A 17,735-nucleotide genomic window follows, 5' to 3' on the forward strand; every position below is an offset into this window, starting at 1 on the left:
CCTTGACATTGTACTCTCAAGCACAGAAAATCAGTATGCCTATCTTTAAGTCTTGTAATTTAAAGAAATAGTTAAACAAATGCTCAGCTTTCAAATGTATTCACTGCTGGTAGTTATTGTCCTCACCCTGCTAATAACCTTTTCATCAAAGGAAAGTAACTCTGTATTTTTGCCTCGAAGGATGGTCAATGGGTGATCTGGTACTATTTGCTCTTTGTACTGATTTAAAAAGTTGCTGAGCCCTTTTGTGCTTGCTTGATTAATATGGCCACTCCACTGTATATCATACAGACCCACCATAAAGTACAACTGAACTCATCTCAACAATTGTCTCATGAAGATAAGATATGACAAGCTATACAGTCAAACCTGCTCTAGATACCACCTGACTAAGACAATCACCTGTACAAACAAACACTTCCCACTCTCCCCCCAGCATTTTTCCTATATTATAACGACACTGCCAAAGAGGACTACCTATTTATTAAGATAACCACTTTTTTAAAAAGGTGTTGCGCAGAAATTTTAAAAATTATATGAATTTTTTTTCTCATAAACATTTTCAGTGGAAGAAAAAGGCCACCTGTTTGAGAAGAAAGAGCTGCCCATGGCTCTGGATGAGCCGGACTCATCACTCCTTTCAGAAGATGTTGCTGCGGATGAAAATGACCAACCTGAAGCTGAAAAGAAAACAGATGAGGACAAGGGGAAGGAGAAGAAGTCTCCATCAGTCCCCCGATCAACCCTCAGCCAGCAGCTCCTTGAAATAGAGGCTCATGGAAGTAACCCGTTCTTCAAATACGCAAAATTTGATGGCAGAGTAAGTATAATAACATGGGTAATGTTGGGTCATTAAGTGGCTAAGCTTGGAGTCATAAAAATATTTGAATAATCAATCATAAGGCTTGTGGCTTTACAGGAGATGTACATGATGTATGTATCCCATAACCCTATCCCTACGCCCTGGGGTCATTTGGTACCCCCGGGGTTGTATTCTTCACATTTTAGAATATTTCTAGTGCTAAAATATCTTTGAAACTTTAAGTATTTCTCAAAAAATCATTTTGACAGACTGCTATGCAAAGCGTTCGGATCGGATTAATGAGTACATTTCCTCTTTGGAAAGTGGTGGCACAGAGTTCCCCACCTCGTATGGATACGATAGTAAAACATGACGTATGGATAGGGTAAAAACTACTAATACTATGAATGTAGATCTATGTGAATTGGATCACTGAGTAGTGGTAGGTCCTGCCTCTCTTCTGTCCTTCTATTATTTTAGTCTATCTCGCTTTTTTTTCTCAGCACCAACTGACCATCCAGGTTTCAGTGTGCTTCTCTGTTTCTTATGGGTGGTTTGAGGGACCCTTGTTCTCTAGAATATTCCTCTGTCCCTCTTTTGTTTCTGTCTTGATTTTTTTTCCTTCCATTAAAATATCTGTTGTTTTGTGGCACTTTATGAAAACTTAGTCTCTTTATTTAAAGCTCATTATCTCAACCTAAAACATTTTCAGACTGCTGGTGGCCTGGCGACCCGTAAACTGGACATCTTCCTCACTTTTGCTAGTCCTGAGCAGCGGGCGTACCCGATGTCCATCATTGTGACGGCAACAGCCAAAGCACAGGAGGTGGTGGGGTTAGTGTGCTGGCAGTACACACAGGAAGGCAGGAAGCCTGAGATCAAGTCTGTGGTGGGACACATCGATCCAAAGTTAGTATGCTACTGTTCTTCGTAGTCTTGGGTTTTCTAATGTGTTTTTCTGTCTAACTCACATTTTGTTTGAATTGTTGTTTTGTTTTGTGGGTTTTTTTCCATGTCTCATTTTGTTTAAATGGTTATTTTCAAGACATTGTTGGGTTTTTTTTCTTTCCGTCTCCCATTTTTAAAAATAATTATTTTCTGATGGCATAGACACTGTTCTGAATGGTCGCAGGAGAGAATGGATGTTAGAGTAAAAATGAATTACCTGTACAATTTGCTGGGTTTTTTTCCACAGTAGGTCAGAAGTAAAAACTCATGAACTGCTATATAACAACTTCATTGTATGTTTAGCACACTCACAACACATTGTGGTCGTTGTGAAAGTTTTTCCCCCCCTACGAATAGCAATTAGCGGCAGCTGTTTTTTTTTGTCTTCTTAAAAGAAGAAAAATCCTGCGTTTTGTAAAGGAAACTGATATCAAAATTACATGGTCATCCACAGTAGTGACTTGAACAAGTTTTCCCTGCACATGGCAGAGGATGACGGAGAGATCGACACCGACTTCCCCCCGATCATCCCCACGGACCCGGTCTCCAAGTATGGCTTCACCAAATTTGCCCTTGTGGCCAACGCACCCGTACAGCCCAAGTCCGCTCTGGTCACCATGTAAGTCTTTGTGTTGTCTGGTCATGGCCTCTCTTCAAATTTCTGTAGTTCGAGATTATCCAGATTTCAAGGATGTCCAGCACTGGGGCGGTTAGGAATCTGACTTGAAATAAAGCTAGTTGTCAGCTTCACTCCCAGCTCTGTCGTGTAGCACATTACCAACCGTCTAGAATTTCCTGGGACTGCCTCTAACTCAGCTGTCAGAAATTGACCACAAACCTATCATATACACAGCACCAAATGTGGTGTAATTTTAGTCATTATTAATCTAATGTTATACTGTTTAGTGTCCCAGATTGTGTTTTGAAAAAATATAAGCAAAGCTGACATTGTATCCTTTAGAAAGATACTTAAACCTTTATTCTATGTTTGCCTTCAGTAAATAAGGACTTTGACTTTCATCTTTATCCTTGAATGTCCATGACAGGCAGGTCTCCATATATAACACTTACACTTTTAGAATTCTAGATAACTGGAATTCTCCTGGCTGGATTTTTAATGTAATAAAGCATGTAACTTCATGTGTAAGTGATGGCATGTAGCTGTTGACTTCTGACCCCATTAGTTATTAAATTCTCTGAGACCTGAATGGACAGTAATACTTGAAATTTTCTTTCTCTTCTTTGTTAGGCTTGAGAGGTACCTTTACCGGCCACGCTTCCTTAATTTCTGTTGTCCTTAGTCCGAAAAAAAAATTAAAAAAATAAATGGGGTTGGTTGGTGGGTGCTCTGGTGTGGTTTGCTCCTTTTTTCCTATCAAACATATTTATATTCCTTATCCGTCCTCCTTTTTTTTGGTGATTGTTACTCTCTTGTAACATCTCTAATCTTCGGCACTAATATGACCTTATTGCGTTGTTAATTACTGAAAGCAGAAGTACAAGCTGCCATTAGGAAAATGAAACAAGGAAAAGCCACAGGGCCAGATAATATTCCAGTTGAAGTGATTGTCGCGCTCGAAGAACTAGGCACTGAAATAACAACAAAGCTCCTAAATTTAAATGCTATTTATGACAGCGTTGAGATCCCAGAAGATATGATGAAATCAGTTTTTTATAGCTTTACCAAATACACCAGGTGCCACTGAGTTTGATATGCATAGAACAATTAGCCTTATGAGTCATTTTACAAAAATATTGCTGCGAGTAATAATGGGAAGATTGAGAAGAAGTGTACGATCAGAGATATCTAAAACGCAATTTGGCTTTGTTCCTGACAAGGGCACCAGAAATGCTATATTCACCTTACAAATGTTAATGGAAAGATGTATTGAAGCACAGAAAGATCTGTATTTATGCTTCATAGATTATTCAAAGGCGTTCGATAAAGTTAGACATGATGAGCTATTTAAAATACTGGAAAAGCTAGACATAGATGGAAAAGATCTAAGAATTATCAGAAATTTGTACTGGGACCAAAACGCTGCTGTATGAATTAATGGAGAATACAGTGAATATAAGCAGATTAGGCGAGGAGTGAGGCAAGGATGTGTTATGTCACCAGACCTCTTTAACATGTACAGTGAAACAATCCTTAGAAACATAGAAGAATGTCCAGGCCTCAAAGTTAATGGAGAAAATATTAATAACATCAGGTATGCAGATGACACGGTTTTAATAGCAGGCTCCGAAAAGGACCTTCAAATGCTTCTAGATACTGTTGTAAAAGAAAGTGAACGTAAAGGATTATTGTTGAATGTAAAGAAAATAGAATGCATGGTAATATCCAAAAAAGCAGCAAATCCTATTTGTAATCTCATTAGCAAAGGTGAAAAGATCAAACAAGTCCAACAGTTTAAATATCTAGGATATATGATAACATCTGATGCTAAATCTTCCGCAGAAATAAAAAGGAGAACTGCAATGGCTAAGGCTCGTTTCAATAAAATGAGCCCAGTCCTGAAAAATAGAAACATTTCAATGAACACCAAAATGAAAGTCCTGAAATGCTATGTTTGGTCAACCCTTCTATATGGTTGTGAATGCTGGACAATCACTAAAGACAGTGAAAATAAAATAGAGGCAACAGAAATGTGGTTTCTTAGGAGGCTGCTAAGAGTATCGTGGAAGGAAAAGAAATCAAATGAGGTAGTGCTTGATGAAGCCCACGTGGGACGCTCAATGTTAAAAACAATCAGGAAAAGACAAATGCAGTTTTTGGGACACCTGAATAGGCATAAGGGTCTTGAACATCTAGCTCTCACTGGCAAAATTGAGGGCAAGCGAGGCAGGGGTAGGCCCAGAACAACATACTTAGGGAACCTAAACAAATGGGTAACAGGGAAAGATCAGGGAAACGTAGCTTTTCTGAGAGCATCCGAGCAAAGAAGGAATGAATGGAAAATCATGATCGCTGATGTCTGTCGCAGATCTGGCACTGGATGATGATGATGCGTTGTTAATGCAGTAAAACTCCTACTGAAACAAATTAAATGTGCGTAGCTGTGCCAATCCATTTTTTGCTTTTTTTTTACTCATAGCAAAAAACAGAAGGCTTTGACAGCGTCTAATCCTAGAAGTATCCGTAAAAATAAGTTATAATCAGTAATTAGTAAGGCAAACAGATAAATGTCTTTTCAGCAATATTTTTTGCAATGGTTGCAAAACATATTCAATTTTACCTGCTTTTTTGCTCTGTGCATTATTGTTGCTAAAATGCCTTTGTCTCCAGATATGTTCCAAACAGAGGCTACAACACCTTCCAGGTAGAGTCAATGACGGTCACCATGCGAGAACTTATGGAAAAGGTGATCAAACGCAGGAAAATAAAGATTAGACCAGGTGAGAGCTTCTCTATTGAAAGGCCTACTTTTTTTTTTTTAAAGGTGATCAAATGCAGAAAAATAAAAGTCAGACCAGGTGAGGGCTTCTTGCTGGAAAGTCCTGCTTTTTTCCTTCCCCTCCTGGGGTGGATGGGACAAAAGGGGAAGCGGGGACTGAAAGTGTATGTGTGTGTGTGTGCATTTGTGCTTGCGCGCACTGCAACTAAAATTCCACTGACGGAGCGCCGTGGTGTGTGCATGCATGCATGTTTCTGTCTGAGATAAGAGGTCTGTAGGCTGTTTGAGACTTTTGAATCTGGGCTTATCATTGTTATCGACCCTTCTCCTGAACAGTGGAAACATCTAAGTTTGGTCACCCTTTGTCGAGGAGAAAAATCTCCATCTTAGACAAATGGACGTCTAACACTGTCTGTATAATGAAAAAAAAAAACCACGCAAGGGGAGGAGTGGCCATTTGTACAGGTGATTGTCTTATTCAGGTGACCGTTAGAGCAGGTTTGACAGTACCCGGTAAGAGGTTGGTTTTTGTTGTAGGCTTTCAAAAAGTGTTACTGAATGCTTCCTTCCTTTTGCTGCTCTGATGGGTGATGTACTTCATGTTCACATGCAGACGTGGAGTTAAGAAAGGGAGAGAGACCCCCCCCCCCCGGCGGCAGTGCCACTGACTGAAGTGTCTTTAGGCCATTCCCAAAGGGGGGACATTTCTCGTTCAAGCATAGTAGAATTGTAAATGGGCTGACTCATGTCACGCTCATAACCGTGCCTGATCTACAACAGGGAACTGCTGCTTTTTCTTTCCTGATCCTTACTATTGTCATTTTCCTCTACTTCTTTTGTATGTTTGTCACTCTCTTGTGACCTGCTATTTTGGGGTGCCTTGATAGCCGAAGCAGACTTTGTGCTGTTGAAGCTAGAGAGGTGAGCAGTCTAAGTCTGATTCCCTGTAAAGACTTCTCTGTTGACACCCACCCCTTGGTGCTCATATGACCTTATGCAGTTGCGAGCGCCGTAAAACCCTCTACTACAAAAAAAAAAGGAATGGAGATGCCTTCTTGTTGCTTCATCCAAGGGAAGGGTTTTGAGTCCGTGAACCAATGCTCCTGTGCCATCCTGCCAGACTCTGAACTATAACAAATTTGCTGTTATATACGCATTTGAAATGTGCTTTTTTTTTAGGACTACATGCAAAGCTTTTTTGCTATCAGTACTGAAAGTTATATTAGTGTGTGAGTGAATATTTTTAAGTATTGCCATAAACTATAAGTCATCTACATTTACCCAAGTCTTTTTATGCTTTTCGACTGATGAAGACAGTGGCATCTGTGTTGTAGGGATTATATTTTTTTGTGTGCTGTGCTCAAAAGACATGAGTTTAATTCCTTTTACACTCCTTGAACAGGACTCAACTACACTTTGGAGAAAGCTGGCAAGAGTGAAGTGGGGAAACCGATTGACCTGGACTCAATGCTGGGTTCCATGAACTGTCTTGACTTCTACCTCATCAGGGAAAATAGTAAGGGGTTGTCAGACAGCTGTTGTGTTCTTCTCTATTCCTTTCCTAATTTTTATGTGTGTGTGCATGCACATATGTGGGTGTGTGTATGAGTGTGTGTGTGTGTGTAGTGTGTGTGTTAAAGTGGTGAAAATCTATTCATTTTCCCGATCGTTTGTCACTTTTTTATTTTTCTGAAAATGAAAGGCGTGGGTAGTAGGCAGGTGCTCTTGTGTGGTCTGCTCCTTCTTTCCTATCAAACATCTATCGTCCTTTTCTCCCTTCCTTCTATTTTGTGTCTGTTACTATCTTGTAACACCTCTAATCTTTTCGTTTTCAGTTTTAGTTTTAGTAAGTTTTTCGGCACTTGCAACATAATAAGGCCATACAAGTGCCGAAAAACTTACTAAAACTAAAACTGAAAACGAAAAGTAAACATGACTATGGAAATGGAGTACAACTGATCTTCTGACTGTTGTCTTCTGTGTGTCTGATTATGGGAGATCTTTGAGATATAAATGGCCCACAGTTGCCGTCAGTGGGTGGTTGGCGGGTGCTCTGGTGTGGTTGCTCTTTCTTTCCTATTGAGCATTTATCATCCTGATCTCTCCTCCTTCTTTTTTTATGTTTGTTACTCTCTTGTAACACTCTTATCTTCGGTACTTGTATTGCCTTATTGTGTTGCAAATGCCGAAAAACTCTCACTAATACTAAAACTGAAAACGAAAAGTAAACATGACCATAGAAATGGAATACAACTGTTCTTCTGACTGCTGTCTTCTGTGTTTTTGATTATGGGAGATCTTTGAGATATAAATGGCCCACAGTTGCCCTAGGTCTGTTTGATGCTCAACATGGAGCAGGTGGTTGAGGAATTTTAGAATATGATCTACTTTCTATGCTTCATTTTTTTCTGTTATCAAATCTCTTTCTGGCAATGTGTTTTCATCTTCATGCCATATTGAAGTAGCACGATATATTCTGCACCAAATTCTTTGTTTTCAGGCTCTGTATGATGGTCTTTATATTAACATCCACTTTTAAAGCTAAGTTTTTAAATGCTGTGATGACAATTCCTGATGTTTAGGGTCTTTGCTTTAATTTTGGTAATATTTCAGCTTACTCATATCAAGTAACCGTGTTCGACTAAGTATATTTAAAAAAAAGAAAAATGCTGTTTGTTTAAGTTTTAGCCGGAAAAAGTTGTTCGTCATTTGAACATCTGCTTTCTTTTTAAAGGGGTGGGGTTGATTGGGTTTCTTTTTATGACATCCAGGTTCAAGGGGAGATGTGGAGTCAAATGGAGAGGAAGACCAAAAGATAGCAGAGTCCCTGATGAGTCATCAGTACAAGTCTTTCATCGTCAGCATGGTGCACAAAGTACGCACCAACACAGAAGTGCAGCTTGGTAGGTCAATGTTGGACCAGTTGTGTGGGGGAGACTGTCTGTATACTGTGGCCTATGCCTATTAACCCTGTTGTCGAGAGACAAAAAGAATAGCATGTTCTTTGGTGGATTTCAATTGGCACAACTCAGCTCCTACCGTTTGGCTTTCAGATTATCTCCTTCATTTATTTTATGCCTAAATATGACGCTTAAACGATACTCATGCTAAACGAAAGATGGAGGGCTTCTATTTAAAAACATTTTTTTTTTTATTAACACATTACACCCTAAGGGCTTGGACGGGAAGTCCATTGTTAGATCCTAAGCAAGGGGAAGGAACCTACATATCCCGTGAATACAAGCGTTTAAAAAACACATTTTAAAAATACTAAACAAATTCCAAAAATCCTTGGAAAAAAAAGTTAAAAAGAAAACTGAATGTAGTTTCAGAAAAATATAACTTTATGTATGCGCAAACTATTGGAAATGTTCTAACTTTAGTTCAATCGGGGTGTCCGACCTGTCACTCTCACTCTCAGCCTCGCGGTCGGGCCCTAGATCTAAATTCTAGAATTTCTCCTTCTGATCAATCGGAATCGCCCCAAACTCTTCCAACAAAGTTTTCATCAGAATCTGAGCCATCTGATTTGTCATATGCTTGTTTTTGCTCAAATCCATCGTTATTTCCGTTTTCGAATTCAATTGTGTCGCTTTTCAACAAATCGAGACACTTTCGAAGTGTCGGTAACGCGATAACACATCAATCAGCTCTAATACTAAAACTACTGGCCCGAAAAATTTCTTTTCGGTATAAAACGAAAGAAGAAACTTTTTGCTATAACTATGCAAATCAAAATCCCGGCCCCAAAGTCTCGTCAAGGCGAGACTTCGTTTCTAAAGACGCTAGGTCGGCGCGGGCGAGTCAGGGTGGAGCGCGTAAGGGAATTCCTGGGCGATCTCGGGCGAGTTAGGGTGTAATGTGTTAATAGAAATAGATAGCAATTGTATAGTGCAAATCCCAGCTCATGAACAAACTCTATGCGCTTCACAATCTATACTATTACCCCAGCAGACCTGAGAGCATTCTGAAACAAACTCAACTTCCTGGGAAGTATACAGTGCAAGCAGTCATTTATAGATGCTAAAACACTAACATACTGACAAGATTTTTCGCTGTCTATGGCCGGGTACCCATTTCCACCTGGGTGAAGTGAGGAAAATTCGTGTAAAGTGCCTTTCCCAAGGACACAACGTCGGGCCCGTGGCTCGAACACCCGACCCCGCTACCTCACGATTACGAGTCCAGTAGCCTAACCACTAGGCCACCGATGCCACAATTGACATGGGTTAAAACATGTTGGTGAATGTTGTGTGCTGCTTGAGGTCATAGTGGGGATAAGTCACTTCATGTTTCTGGGTGAACTTCTGTAAGGCAGATTGCTTTTATAAGACAATTAGATGCTTTCTCCATGTAGGGCCCCAAGTCCTCTGGCATTTTTCGTCAGTTGCAGGCCTGGCTCATTTGCAAATGAGCTCGTTTTTGTCAGTCACTGACTTCCTTTGCCTGACTACGCGATTTTCCTGCGTGCAGGCTTTTTCGTCAGCCGTACAGGTGACTAAGAAAACCTCGATTCGACTCATTTTGGAAGGAAATTTGCATCTTTAAGTACATTTTTGCTTCTTCATTTCCCTTTTCATTATCAATATAGTTGCATCTCATTATATGTTGTACAATAGTAGATTTGTGCTGAAAAACAGCAAAAAAATGGAATCAAAGCACGTTACCTTGATTATTTCGTTCTTGAGAGAGCTAAAAATAGGATAGACCTAGCCTTCGCGCAATACCGAGGTCACCCGGCTCGTATGAGCTAAAATGTATGCCTGGGATAGACTCTAGCCTCTGCATAATTTTTTTAAACCGGCAGTCTTGTCTAGACCTATACTTATGTCTCTATAGATCTACATACATACACCCCAGAAACAATGCTGAGAATGTTGATAAATAAATAAATCGCCTGTGCCTGTGCTGTTTGTTGTTCTCATAATCAAAACACATTGGGCTAAAAAAGGTTAGGCCTAACTGGTCAGACGCGGTGGACGTGGATTGTCTTGAGTTGGTTCTACACCATGTAAAACGTCGTTAATTAGCCTGGCCTGGAAGTGATCTTATTTTGGTGGACGCGTAAACTAAGGGAATCAAATGACTGAACCAATCAAAAGTCACTTAATAAGGGACCCACTCTGCCGAGTTCTTCTGTCTTGTTACAAAAAATGTTCTGTGTAAGTATAAATGCAATGTGTAGATTTCATCATCCATTAGTCTGTTCTACCCACACACTAACAAGTATTGTGCTGGGCTACAGTCTTTGTTGGAATATTCTTGAATTTTGGTTGTTTTAGAAATTTTCCTAGCTTTCCTCCAACCTGGCTGAGTCTTTGTAGATGGATGTCAAAATCGGAGGTTCTCCTTCTTTCATTACTATACTTTTCTTAACCATGGTGGTTGGTGGTCTAGTGGTCTAGTGGTTACGTTTTTGGGCCCGTAACCAAAAGATCATGGGTTTAAACCGTCCAAAGTGAGAATGGATTTCTGGCTGTAAATGGCGAAAAATCTGGTCCTTTTGTTAGTTTCTCGGGAAACGGAGAATGTTTGTGAACGTTCTTGGGTCTTCTGGGAAAAAAAATAGCTGTGAGCACGTAGGTCATGTACATATGCAGTATAAATGTAATTGTTCATCTTATTTTTGTACCATATGGAAAGAGTGGTAGTATCATACAGTTTGTACTTTGTGAGGCTCACTTTTCTCTGTACTTCCCTGCAGGCATCAGTGGAGACAAGATAGAGATCGACCCTGTATCTATCAAAGGCACAGCTCGTCTCTTCCGTCAGAAGGCTGTGACATACGATGCTGATTGTGTTGCTGCTTGTGACATCACGGAGACCAAGGCAAATGGTGTGTATTTTGTTGACCGTCAGCATTTATTTTGTGCGAGTGAAACGTCAGTTTGTGGGGTAGTGATAATACTTGTTATCATATACCTTTTTTAAAAGTATAACGGGCTACTTTTAAACTTTAAGAAATTTGTTGAAGTTTTTTCTTCTTTTTTTCTCCATGGGGGGGGGCAGTTATTTTTTAAAACTTTTTTTCTTTTGAGAGCAGTGCATCTTCAGGTATGGAAAGTACTTTTTGGAGGGGTTTTTTTCTCATGACGGAACTAACTAATCCTTTAGTTTAAGTCCATCAGTCACTATTAAGAAACCTTTTCTTTTCCCCATACAGTCATGTTGTTTGAAGGCTGTACTATTATGTCTATTGTTTCTTTGCTGTGTCTATAATTCTATAATATTGTGTCCATCTATCATTTTTAACAAAGTCTGATAGCTCAGTTAGTAATATGCTGAACTTTTAATTCCCCAAATTGAGTTGTTTTTTTTAGTTTTCAAGGCTCCTGTTAGAGATGAATGTTGGATAAGGGGTTCCCATCTTGTATAGTAATTGTGCATTGTTCAAAGTGGCGTTAAACCCAAAACATATAACCTTTCTTTTTCATAGCACCAAATGACTGTTGCAGCGTCAGTTTCTTTTGTGTGTATCTAAAACAATAACTCAACCCCTCTGCAGGGCGCTCAATGTTCCGAATGACGTACCTGAACGGCCATGACTACAAGCATCATCACTTCGAGGCTGAGCAGAGTGTGGCCAATGAGATTGTGGAGAAGGTCAACAACATCCTAGAGCTCAAGTTCAGTCCGGTCAGGAAGGAGTTTGTGTACTCGCAGGAGAAGAAAGCGTTGAGGAAACGAGACTCCATCAAAATATCCCACTGACGACTAGAGGCAGCTCCAGCAGAATTTACAGTGAATGTTATGTGATAGTTTCATGAGAAGAAATGTTGACTTATTTTTCCTATGTATTGTGCATTCATTTTATTGCAGTCTAGCATGCGCATAGCTAAATCAGCGGGATGGGGAAACCTTATCATCATGTACGAATCTCACAATGTACATGTTGTGAAACAAAGAAAATATGTGCAAGAAAATATTTGAGACCTGAAAATCTGTTTGCGAGACCTGAAAATCTGTTTGCGAAGTTGCTGGGTTTTCTGTGTACGTGCTAGACTGTTATCTGAAAATTTATCTTTTCAAGTAAAGGTAGCCCACTTATGACAAGCTAGATGTATTTGTAGACTGTGATAATTGAAACAACTGTGGTTTCCTGGGAAATTATAGTCACTGTTCTAGGTTTGTCATGTGTACATTCTAAAAAAATTGTTGTCACTGGAACCAACTTTCAATGTGTACACTTTGATCACTGGAAATGTTATGGCCTCTGTTTCTAAATTGCAGCATATACTCTACATTGGTGGCAATAGCTGTCATGTTGCATTCTTCTCTCTATCTTTTTTTTTTGGGGGGGGGGTTAGAAGTGTATGTTGAGAACTTAGGCCATATCTTTCCTGCCTGTGTGATTTGGAAAGCTGTGTCCTGAATTGTATTCCCTTTCCCAACATTGTGCTCGATTAATTGAAGTAAGTGTCAGCAACAATTCTGTTTAAAGCCCCTTGGCAATCATGCCGTGTTATATTCCTGATCTGCAGTGCTGTGTGAATATGTGTATTTGGTAATGGGCTCTCTGACAGCTCAGTTGAAATTGTGCTGTAGTGCAATGCATTTGACACTAGTTTGAATCCCTAAAAGAGTATTTTTTAAACTTGTGCTGAGGGAGTTTTTATGGTAGTCTATCTACAAGACTTTTTTATGGAAGATAGGAACTCACATTTCACCAGCTTTGTTTGCCCACTTTTCTAAAACCATTTCTACACTTACGCTATCAAAGTGATAAAAGTGAAGAAGGGGCAAGAGGTGATTATTTTTATGTCATAATAATTTACAGTGAGTTGTTATTACTATAGTTTAGCACTCACATAGAGAAATTGGCGGAGCGTGCAAATATTTTCGTTATATATGAATTTCAATATATACATATTTTGAATACAAAGAGTGTACATGTATTTAAACAATTCAGGACTTTAAAATCTGTTCGCTGTGTGCACATTTCACTATATGCGTGCTAAACTTTATAATGCTGGATGAACAATGTATGTGTTCATGCAAATACCAACAGAGGAGATGGGATGTTTTTAGCTTGTTCATTTGGTATTGGTTGAGAGGTACCCATGTAAGCGAGGCAGCTAGTCATAATTGTGGATATGTCTGTGTCATAGACGTAAGCAGTAAAATGTTAGATTGAAAATGAAGAGAGAAAACAGATAAGATGTTTGAGATGAAGTGGTCAGTTGCATGAGGGGCAATCTGGCTTTTGTTGCTGAAATTGAATCTTTACAAATCACCTGAACAGTTGAATATTTGGTATGAATATTGGTGTATTTATCTGCTGTGCAACTGGAATTATTGAGAATGAGATCTTTGACAGAGTAAATATTGTGTGTGTGTGTGTGTGCCTATGTATGATTATGTAGATTGCCGTACATAAGCATTTGTAATTGTAAAAATTTATTTATGTTTGACGTCTTTGTTTGATATTGTATGGTTCACCTTCTGTTTTTGTCCTTTAGAGATTTGGAGTTTGATTTTGGTATATGAGGGCTTTTTGAAAAGTAAAGTAAAAATGACCATTATAAAAACAATTTATCGTGTATCAAAATGAAGGTTGCAAAGTACGCCAGTAACACAAATAAGCTTCTTCTCATCTTAGCTCCCATGACGATCAGTGCATTTTTGCCCGTGACTCTTCAGGTAATGTATCCGCAACTTAATTAAATTTTATAGTGGAGAAAATGTCTTGAATGTTGAACTTCTGACATAAGATCATCATGTTCTGTGAACCTACCACATATTACAGTTGTCTCTGTCTAAGATCCCACTGCTTACGATCCCAGTTTGTTTTTAAGAAAGCAGAGGTGTGAACTCATCAATGCATTTTGTTTTCCCGAAATATTACTTTGGCATGCCCGCCGCCTATACTTACATCACAGGTTGGGTGGGTAGGGCCTAGCCTACAAGGTCGCATCAGACGAGATCACATCCAACTGTTGACTCGTCAGTGCTTTTGTTTCCCTGACCATGACGGTTGTCCTTCATTTCAGCCTCCAAATTTTCTAAATAGAGCTGACTTCAATTGGTGTTGTCAAAGTACTATGGTGTCTTTCGACAAGAATGGGAACTTGGTCAGAGATGGAAAGCTACAAATTATTAATTTTGGACAGGTTAAGGATAGGAACTTTGGGATTGACATAGATCTTGAAACTCGTTATTGGAAAAGTGAAAATTGCATGCTTAATATCATTGTGATGGGTCATCAAGATTGACCACTCTTGGCTTGTCATAAGTCATCATAAACCCTGTCAGGGGTCTTGACAATTTATTACAAAATAAAGGGAGATCATTTTACTGTGATTGTGGGCCTGACCATGCATCACTTGGATTCTCTCCCTGATGAATCAACCAAGATGCTGTATTTTCCTTGTTCCTAAGCACCGGGATCTTGGGTTGAGACAACTGTCAATATTACTTATAGTGCTCAAAAATATGAAAGTCTGATGAAACAATGATACATTAATGTGCTGAAATTTGTGCCATTTGGTCAGTTGCTTTGGGACCCAAAAAGAAAACTCTTTGCTGTATCCCAGCTGCTCATAGAAAGTTTCATAAATTATTTATTTTGGAAAGTTGAGAATCATTGGAATTTCTCTTACTTTCAGTTGTTTATCCTTATGCGTCAACTCACGGAATTTAAGCTCCTGATTTTTAGGTTCGCCAGGGTCTTGTATGTGGCTCGTCTTCCAGATTCATCCTTCCCTCATCAGTAGATGGCAACATTTATATATGTGTCACGACATGGTGGAATTAGGTGCTCACCAATGCCAATGTTTGGGCATGTTGCATTATTGGTCTCATCTTTAAAGCTTATTCATTTACCTGGCTTTGGATGACAAAATTACTCATCTATCTTATATCAAAGTCCAAATATTTGGGATCAAAAGAGATAAGGGTGGCCTGGTTTCAGAGGTAAAATTAGTGAGAACATGGCCTCCAAAGTTTGGTGACCTCTATAGTTTGAGAGTCCTTGAAAACTAAAACTTTATATTTTTGTGGCCTTAATCAACGTCTTTCACTACTTTCAGTAAAATCCATACGGAAATGTGTTTTTGAATGGATCATAAAGGTGTTGATCCAAAAATAAAAAATTTGAAAAAAAAAATTTCCAGACTGGAGGAAAAGTAGCAGTTTCTTTGATTTAATAATTTTGACAAGTTCCTGATTTCACCTTGCTGCTTCACATATTACCTTCTTTTTGCTCATTACATATTTACCGCAGACAGCAATGAGCTTGTCATAAATATGGGGCATTCTTTTCTTTTGCAACTAAAAAAAATTGAGTGACTCTCTGTGACTCTACTGTTGGCTTTTCTTTTATGAGGAATACTGTGTATTGATTGTGATGTCATAGAAGCTTAATTTCAGTGGTGCCACTGGAACTTTGGCTACAAGAAGAAGTGTGCATTGTCTTCTGCACAATGATTTTGGTTGTAAATGGAGCAAATGTTTGGGGGGGGGGGGGGCTTGTTGTCATTACCATTTTTCATCTTTTCGAATAGCCCTCATATTCTCTTTTGTCTTCATTTCACTATTTATCCCTTCTTATCTTCCTTATTCTTTTATAATAAAAGATTTAAGTTCACAGGTAATATTGTATTCAGTTTTTCTTCTGAATATGTTTGCCTCAGTCAAAACTTGGTATGAGTGTAAGAATGTTGACATCTTGATGTGGGCAGTTCACAAGGCTCATATTCGTTTCGTTGTACATTCATTGTTCTGAGCTGCATGACACATGAAATGAAATTTTTTTGTTTCGTCCATGGTTTTTTTGAGCTAGCTCTATATGGGCTAGGAGGAGCAAAATCAATAAAAATAAAAATTATGACTTATACCAGCCGTCTGAATTTTGATTGTTGTTATTGTAGCTTTTTATATTTTGTAGTTCAGATGGTGGAGTTGCATTCTTTAGGTTAGGAGTTTGATTCCTAGCATCAATTAGTACATTGTATATTATGGAAAGGTGCTTTATCTCATTTTCCTCAGTTCTACTATACTCGTCAAGTCCTGATGGTTATAGAGATGGAGATTATATACAAATGATATTTTGTGAGTGTCGAACAGGCTGCTACTTTGTACTTCTTTCAAGGAACTTGGGTGGTGAACTGGAATGAACATGTAGGTGGAGGGAGTTTTTTCATGTGGATTCAAAAGCGTAGATAGTCCTCCTCACAATTCTGACAAATGTTTTATGCTGGATATGTTTCAGACATAATGATTTGACCTTTTCCCATAACAGATCTGGCTTCATGCAGACTTTTCTTTTCTTTCAACCCCATTGTGAGGCAGCGTGGTGGAATCAGGCTCTCGTCAATTTTGGGCATGTAGAGTTATTGGTATCATCTGACAGCTTGTTCAAACTTGTCTTTATTTTGATGAAAAAAATATCCATTTATCTTGAATACAAGTCGAGATATTTGCGAAAGAAGGAGGTGGGGGTCACTTGTTTTCAGGGGTAAAATTAGTGAGAAAATGGCCGCCAAGGATTAGTTATTTCCTAAGCTTAAGAGTCCGTGGTAATTGAAAATTTACATTTTTTTGTGCCTTTAATCATCATTTTTCAGAAAAATCCACACACAAATGAGTTCTTTAATGGGCATGACAGGTATTGAGCCAAAAAACAAAAATTTGATAAAAATTCACAAAGCTTCTTAAAAATGCCAATTTCTTGACTTTGAGTATTTTGACGAGAGCCTGATTCCACCATGCTGCCTCATATATTACCATTATGCTTACACACACTTAGACTTAGAGAGAGAGAGAAGGAGAGAGAGAGAGATTGGGGGGGAGAGGGGGGGGAAAGAGGCAGACTGGTGAAAAGTGAGTTACCAATACCTACATACATATATTTGATTGTTGTATGTCAGTATGGGCATGGTCGTGTGGTAAGAGTATATTATGTGAGGCCGCGTGGTGGAATCAGGCTCTCGTCAATTTTTGGTCATGTAGAGTTATTGGTATCATCTTAAAGCTTGTTTGTTTGTCTTGCTTTCAATGAAAAAATTACCCATCCATCTTCAATAGAAGTGGAGATATTTTGGATTGAAGGAGGTGAGGGTCACCTGTTTTAAGAGGTAAAATTAGCGAGAAATTGGGGGCCAAAGCTTGGTAAATTCCAAAGCTTGAGAGTCCATGGAAACTGTATATTTATATTTTGTGTGCCTTTAATCAACGCTTTTCGGTGAAATCCTCAAAGGAATGTGTTTGTAAATAGACATAAAATGCATTGAGCCTAAAAACAAAAATTTGATTAAAATTGCTAAGCAGGGAGAAAACTGCTGTTTTCTTGGATTTCATTATTTTGACGAGAGCCTGATTCCACCACACTGCCTCACATATGTGAAAAACAAAAAGACCTTTCTGCCTTTTGGTAAATAATAATTACATTTTTGTTTCACTGGTCAGGTTTTTTTTTGCTCTTTGTCTTAGAGAATACATGTATTATTATACTTAGACGCACACACTCACACCCTCTCTCCCTCCCCCTCTCGCTCTCTCTCTCTCTCTCTCTCTCTCTCTCTCTCTCTCTCTCTCTCTCTCTCTCTCTCTCTCTCTCTCTCCCTCTCTCTCTCTCTCTCTCTCTCTCT

At 38.9% G+C, this 17,735-nt stretch overlaps 1 protein-coding gene across 1 annotated transcript in view; it reads left to right on the plus strand.

Moving 5' to 3' along the window:
• The window catches only part of LOC101852734 (target of rapamycin complex 2 subunit MAPKAP1), an 18,779-nt gene extending 6,334 nt beyond the window's left edge, over positions 1-12,445 (plus strand). The window contains exons 5-12 of the mRNA XM_005110374.3: positions 567-820; positions 1,515-1,711; positions 2,205-2,369; positions 5,040-5,149; positions 6,551-6,664; positions 7,920-8,051; positions 10,853-10,984; positions 11,654-12,445. Of these exons, the coding sequence (XP_005110431.1) occupies positions 567-820; positions 1,515-1,711; positions 2,205-2,369; positions 5,040-5,149; positions 6,551-6,664; positions 7,920-8,051; positions 10,853-10,984; positions 11,654-11,859 (1,310 nt within the window). The 3' untranslated portion in view covers positions 11,860-12,445. The remainder of the gene's footprint in view (positions 1-566; positions 821-1,514; positions 1,712-2,204; positions 2,370-5,039; positions 5,150-6,550; positions 6,665-7,919; positions 8,052-10,852; positions 10,985-11,653) is intronic.
• Positions 12,446-17,735: the final 5,290 nt, after the last annotated feature.

This window comes from Aplysia californica, unplaced genomic scaffold, assembly GCF_000002075.1.
Source record: "Aplysia californica isolate F4 #8 unplaced genomic scaffold, AplCal3.0 scaffold00883, whole genome shotgun sequence".
Taxonomy (NCBI): domain Eukaryota; kingdom Metazoa; phylum Mollusca; class Gastropoda; order Aplysiida; family Aplysiidae; genus Aplysia; species Aplysia californica.